We start from the raw sequence: 7414 nt of genomic DNA on the forward strand, positions 1-7414 counted from the left end.
TATATATATATATATATATATATATATATATAGATAAAGATAAAATCCACGAAGGAAACGGAAACACTGGAGTGCTGCGAGACCTTTCGACACTAGTCCTTTACTTAGCAGACTCCAGTGTTTCCGTTTCCTTCGTGGGTTTTATCTTCATTTATATATTGAGTGTTCCATATTTTCCTTTGATTCAGTTATATATATATATATATATATATATATATATATATATATATATATATATATATATATTTATATATATATATATATATATATATATATATATATATATATATATATATATATATATATATATATATATATATATATATATATATAGTATATATATATATATATATATATATATATATATATATATATATATATATATATATATATATATATATATATATATATATATATATATATATATATATATATATATATATATATGTATATATATATATATATATATATATATATATATATATATATATATATATATATATATATATATATATATATATATATATATATATATATATATATATATATATATATATATATATATATATATATATATATATATATATATATATATATATATATATATATATATATATATATATATATACACACACACATACCGTAGTTTGTGTCCACATGCATGATGGGTAAATGCATTCTGATCCTTTTCATCATTTCACAGTCCCTCTCCGAACATTCATCGCCTGCGAGAGAGAGAGAGAGAGAGAGAGAGAGAGAGAGAGAGAGAGAGAGAGAGGGTGACTTCTTCGACCAACACGGTTATCTTCCTTCCTTGTTCCTCGTCCTTCGTCCGTTAGGGCTTGAAATGTGAGTCTCCCAAGGGACAGGGTCCACTCTTTGAGTTAATGTTAATTTGAATCCCGAGCCGCCGATGTATATTAGTCGTGATAGAAGCATTTCGACAGAGACCTCTCCCTTTTTGAAATGCTTTTTAGGGCTGTTCCTTTTACCAAAGTTGTTTACTTATTTATCTGTATGTTTTCTGATGCGGGTCGATAGAGGTATTGCTGAATGGTATTTGCGCTGTCTATTCGCCCCTTAGATGCAACCACTTCATACCCTTTTATTTTACTGCATTCCCGCTTCCTTTCTTTAGATTGCTGTCCAACAACTCTTAACTGTTACTTCTTAACAACTGTAGGGTTTTCTCCCAGCTCCACCTTTAGATCTTTGAACCTTCTTTACTTTTAGATCTCTGCCCTACCGTCCAACTACTCCAACCTCCTCTATTGCTGTGTTAACTGCCCTAGTGCTTGGTTTGACTGTCTAAATTTCTTAAGTCAAATCAAATCTATTTATGTTTTCACATAATGCTATGATCATCGACTGATTTATTTGCTGTGAAATTTCTTGCTCTAAAACCACGTTTCAAATTCTATACGCAATGCAGTGCAAAAACAGATATAAATAATTATTTTTATTATTCAGAAGATGAACCCTATTCATATGGAACAAGCCTACCGCAGGGGCCATTGACTTAAAATTCAAGCTTCCAAAGAATATGGTGTTTCTTAGAAAGAATTAACAGAAGATCAGTTATTACAAAAGAAAAAAAAGATCAAGAAATTAATAAATAAATAGAAAAAATATAAGTAAATTATTACAATACAATGAGAATTGTATTAGGGTAGTAATGCATTGCATCTTCGCTTGAACTTCTGAAGTTCCAGTTGCACGACATCCTCAGGGAGGCTGAAGGACCTCTGGAACTGAGAAGTTCGTCTGCGAGGCACATTCATCTCATACTGGTGCTGCTGTTCAGCGACTCTGGTTGCTCTCTGCAGGGAAAGGGGGACCAGGATTCAATTGCGAATGTGAAAGTGAAAGTGTAAAGCGAAAGATCTGTTAAAATAGAACCAAAGCACTCAGAGAACTGAAGGATATACCACTGCGATTTCACCTGTAATAAAGACCTCCGCTACTGAGGGGTTTCTTCTAGAAGCTGCATATTTATTTTTGGGTTCAGTATTTACTGGATTTTTGTCCTCTTATTTCAAGCGCCTATTGTTATTATTAATTATTACTACATGATTCGCTTTAGTGCTTCTTATACTTTTGAAGCTACGAATTCGGTGTTTGCTCCTAAATCTTCTTAGGTATTACTTATAAATAGGGTTTGCAGAAGGAGGGTGGATTAGAAGTAGAGAGAGAGAGAGAGAGAGAGAGAGAGAGAGAGAGAGAGAGAGAGAGGAATGGAGAAAGACTCACTGCAGGTGCACGTTTCCACTACCCTTAGTTGTTGGAAAATCACCCAATAATTAATATTTTTCCAGACCCTATTTCAACTGACTATATAACTAAATATGCCATTGTAACGTCACGAAGCAGTGGCTATAACGCCCCAAAGGTAAAACCGAAGAAGAAACAAACGAATTAATGAGGAAATTCGCATTTGAATGAAGAAAAAAAATCATCGTACATCTTGCACGTCGCGTTGAACAAGAAACAAATTTAGCAACTTGTTGTTCTAACGCGTAGGAGGGAAATCCAATTGCGTTTGTCGTAGTTTCCAACTTTATTGATTTCGAGCAAATAAGCCCCTGCCAGCTAATATCCATATAAAAGGGACAGTAGGCTGGATAATTTAAACAAATGTCTGTCTTTGTCTGTCTGTCATGGGGGTACAGGTTTGATTTTGAGTTATAACTTTCAGGGATCATGTAGGGACCGTGTGCCAAATTTTTTCTGGGTCTCTCAAGTGATTTGCATTTCTATAGTGTACAAACATACAAGCATTCACTTTTATATATATATATATATATATATATATATATATATATATATATATATATATATATATATATATATATATATATATATATATATATATATATATATATTATATATTTATGTATATATATACATAAAAAATAAAAAAAAAATATATATATATATATATATATATATATATATATATATATATATATATATATATATATATATATATATATATATATATATATATATATATATATATATATATATGTATGTGTGCATTATGAGTATGTGTGTATGTGTAAGTATACAGGCCATACGTTATACGGATCATTTTATTAGATACCTATTACTTCTCAACCAAGGCAGCACCCGAGAATGATGATACATTAAGATTGTGATACATTAATTCATGCTTCTAGTTATGCTGTATAATGCATCTCCACTCAGTATCTTCTCCGATTTCCCTTGCAGTTGATGGCTGTTTTGAAATTAGTTTTGTTTTACTTTATGGTACGTCAGCTCTTCTTAGTTTTTTTTTTTTTATAGCAATAAAGAAGGGTGTTTCTGAACAGAATAGAAATATCAATGGGTTGGTCCCTTGTAGGAGTTTTAAACGGGACTCAAATTGATAATTTTTCTAGTTTTTCTACTTTATTCGACTTGAATTGCCTATTTCTCCCGTAGGGGGTAGCGCCGTCAGTGCACCTCACATAGCAATAAAGGAGGGTGTTTCTGAACAGAATAGAAATATCAGTGGGTTGGTCCCTTGTAGGAGTTTTAAACGGGACTCATATTGATAATTTTTCTAGTTTTTCTACTTTATTCGACTTGAATTGCCTATTTCTCCCGTAGGGGGTAGCGCAAATCAGTGCACCTCACATAGCAATAAAGAAGGGTGTTTCTGAACAGAATAGAAATATCAATGGGTTGGTCCATTGTAGGAGTTTTAACCTTTATCCTACCGACCATACTTATTTTTATTCAGATGCCACAATTTTCACTTATTATATTGTTATTGTTGTAACTAAGATACAGAAAATTTCAAACCTCTATCACTATTTGTAATGGAATTACAGCATGTTCCATTTAAGGAACATTGATGGTTAATGATAATCAAAAGACATTCCCTCATATTTTATTGAGATTAGAGCATATATCATTTGAGTTAGTTTGGGGTGTCCCTATGCATATATATATATATATATATATATATATATATATATATATATATATATATATATATATATATATATATATATATATATATATATATATATATATATACATACAAATGAGGAGAGCATCTAAGTATTATAACAACAATCTTTATGTTAGGAATTATAATAATTTCTCAATCTTTTATCCCTATTGACAGATTTCAAACTATTCATTCGAATGAAAATTTTCAAAGCACGTCTTTCCTCTTTCAGCATGCAAGCGCACATTACACTTCTTACACATATTTTTAGTATTTTTCTTACAAATTTTGCATCTTCCTTGGGATGTTGTAGTAAGGGTATGATTTACTCCATCATAGCGAACATCAACAGGAATTGCGTTAGCACCAGAGGGACACCTGGGTCGCGGTACTAGGGCTTCATAATTTAGTAGACAGAGTGTTACTTGCCTTCTGAATGCTATGTGAGTCAAGTTATCCTTTGTAATTTTGCAATGCACTCTCCAAGAAGCAATTATAGCAACATTTAGTGCATTCAAGAATAGGGCCAATACCATTTTTTCCCTCTAATCATTGGGCGATACGATGCAGAAAGTCGGTCCATAAGATCCACACCACCCAATCCTTTGTTGTATGAATGGATCAGATGCGGTTGTGAAACTTCTTTTGATCCACCTTTACTCGCCCCTTCACGGTGTGGACAGGATTGTGAGTTTCCCAGTTGCTTGCAATGCCCACTACAGCATTGTCATTCCATTTTGCAACATATACTTTGCCATCACAGCGATGATCGAATGAGCCCTCTCCATCTTCTGTAAGGCTTTTGTGGTCACAAGAGCTTTTGCTGCTCCAGCACTGCGATTATCTCTTAGTGTTCCTGTAGCCTTGGCATCAGTTTCTGCCAACTGTACCAATAAATCATAACTGGTAAAAAAGTTATCAAAGTATAGTTGGTGTATCTCTACATTTGAGTGAGAGGAAATCACATCAACCATTTTAGTAATTACACTCATACCAAGTGGCTGAATCCTTCCCTCTTCCTTTCCTTGGTATAACTTCAGAGGGTATGGAAAACCATCATTCCCACAGAGGCACCAGATCTTGTACCCAAACCGAATAGGTTTCCCTCTTATAAACATCTGGGCACTATGGCGACCATAATAGGGCACCATTGATTCATCCACACTAAGTAATTGGTGAAATACACCAAACTGAACAAATCTATCATTCAGCATGTCATAGATTGGTGATATCTTGCTCATCTTATTCCCTTGCTCAAGATGCTGGTTGTCTGCAAAATGTATGAATTTCTTTATTTCACAAAATCTGTTTTTACTCATTGTATTTGACACCAAAGGTACTCCTAAGTCTGGCTGTTTAGGTAAGGTATGGTAGCCTGACAGTAACAATATGCCCATGAAGTTCCTTACTTCTTTTTCTGAAATGTCAAAATTAGGATTATTATGATCTCGATTTGCATAGAGCTTAGTTTGTTCTGTAATATAAGATACCATCTCATCTGTAAACACCTGCCGCAAAATCTCATAAGGTGATGCATCATCCAGTTGTAGCAAATGATCTGGTAAAAGAATATCAGCAGATGGAAGAGTTTTATCAAATACACAGTTCTTTTTCCATTTAGGTAGTTCTCTTCTTTGTTTCTTTGCTACTGGTCCTTTATTTCCATCATTATCAGTTTCAATTTCTTCTTCCACGTCAATTTCCTCCTCTACTTCAATATGGCCCGCCGGTTCATGTTGTTCTTCGGGGTCATCACAAATATCCTCAATATCACTGTCTTGATCACTAGAATCTCCCGCAGCTGGAGGCAGAACCACGAGCTTCACTACTTTATCAGAGGATCCAGCTGTATCTAGCGCTTCTAGAATAGTGGTTACCTTGGTTACTTTCCGATGTCCATAAAAATTGCCAACCTCCATTATCTGTAAAGAAGAAAATATTGATTTTTATTATTTTATGATTGAATAAATGAAAAGATATAATATGGGCCAAAAATGCTGATATAAATAAGCTTAGTTATTGGACGATATGTGACAAATGGCACAATCAGTTATATGAGAAAAATATATATATATATATATATATATATATATATATATATATATATATATATATATATATATATATATATATATATATATATATATATATATATACAAGAGGGAGAGACAAAGAGAATTAGAACAAAAACAGTGCAATACTTACGTGTATAGTAGTCCTATGTTCTGAAGTTGTCAATCAGATGCTTCTTAGTGAAACATCCGTGTGCATTTGAAGACGTTGTTCCCCTCTGCAGCAGATGGCAGATTGCCGCCAATACAGTTCTATAAGCAAAGGACCATAAAGCCAAGAAAGTGCACTAAACATACCACTGATCAAGGATTCTGAAAACATGGAATGAAAACCGTTCCTTTAGCAAAACTTCAAAAAGCCACAAAAACCAGTACTACGTCCGTCCAATGTTCCTCAAATGGAACATAATTTTTTTTCTTGTAATTTTATACATAGAATTAGGGAAAATGCCTTTTAGGAATATGGCAGATTAAAGGAAATCATGTAAGCTAATAATTGATAATAGAAAATAATAATCATCATTCTCACATTTAGGAATGAAGTGCACATTTTCAGAACTGGAAAAAAACGCTATTTTTAAATTTTTTTAAAAATTCATAAGAATTACATTTCAAAAAATAGGCTGATTATTTCTTTCCACAAGAGAAAATATATCTTGATGAACAAATAGGATATAATATGATCAGAAAATATATTCATCTTGTTGTAATATGCAGTCCAGAATTTTATGTTCCATTTAAGGAACATTGGCATGAAAGAGGACTCATATTGATAATTTTTCTAGTTTTTCTACTTTATTCGACTTGAATTGCCTATTTCTCCCGTAGGGGGTAGCGCCGTCAGTGCACCTCACACAGAGCACTGTGGGCATTGGTTAAGGTTCTCTACATCGTCCCTTCGGCCTCTAGTTGCAACCCTTTTCATTCCTTTTGTTTACTTCTTTTCATATTGCCTTTCTTCCATCTTATTTCACTTAATGTTCCTTTGAAAATTGTTTCAACATTATTTTCAACGTTGAATGACCTTACGGGTCCCATCTCTTGGTCTTTTTCTTAAATTTTAAATTCCAACCCCGAATTGTCTATTTCCTTTCCATCTGCCGATCTGCCGTGGGGAATGTGAAAAATAGAAACGGAATGAGAGTTGACTTCTAATTGGTCAGTTCAGTTGATTTTTTTTATAGACCTTTGACTATACCTGTTATAAAATTGACTGTTACTGCCATGGCTTCCCTTTTAAGTAGCGAAATCTGTTGATTTCTTCGTAGCTTCTCCGCCCTATGTATATCATTACAGATATGCTGCATCTTCCTCTCAGCTTAGTCTCATTTCTTTAGGGGTCGCCATTTTGGATGAGCCTCTTCCATGTGCTTCTGCTACGTCT

At 33.2% G+C, this 7414-nt stretch overlaps 1 protein-coding gene across 1 annotated transcript; it reads right to left on the bottom strand.

Moving 5' to 3' along the window:
- Window positions 1-4674: 4674 nt before the first annotated feature.
- LOC136837878 (piggyBac transposable element-derived protein 2-like) lies at window positions 4675-5877 on the bottom strand. Its single transcript, XM_067102763.1, has one exon. It carries the CDS (start codon window positions 5875-5877, stop codon window positions 4675-4677), a length of 1203 nt encoding a protein of 400 aa, XP_066958864.1.
- Window positions 5878-7414: the final 1537 nt, after the last annotated feature.

Source organism: Macrobrachium rosenbergii, unplaced genomic scaffold, assembly GCF_040412425.1.
Source record: "Macrobrachium rosenbergii isolate ZJJX-2024 unplaced genomic scaffold, ASM4041242v1 13875, whole genome shotgun sequence".
NCBI lineage: Eukaryota > Metazoa > Arthropoda > Malacostraca > Decapoda > Palaemonidae > Macrobrachium > Macrobrachium rosenbergii.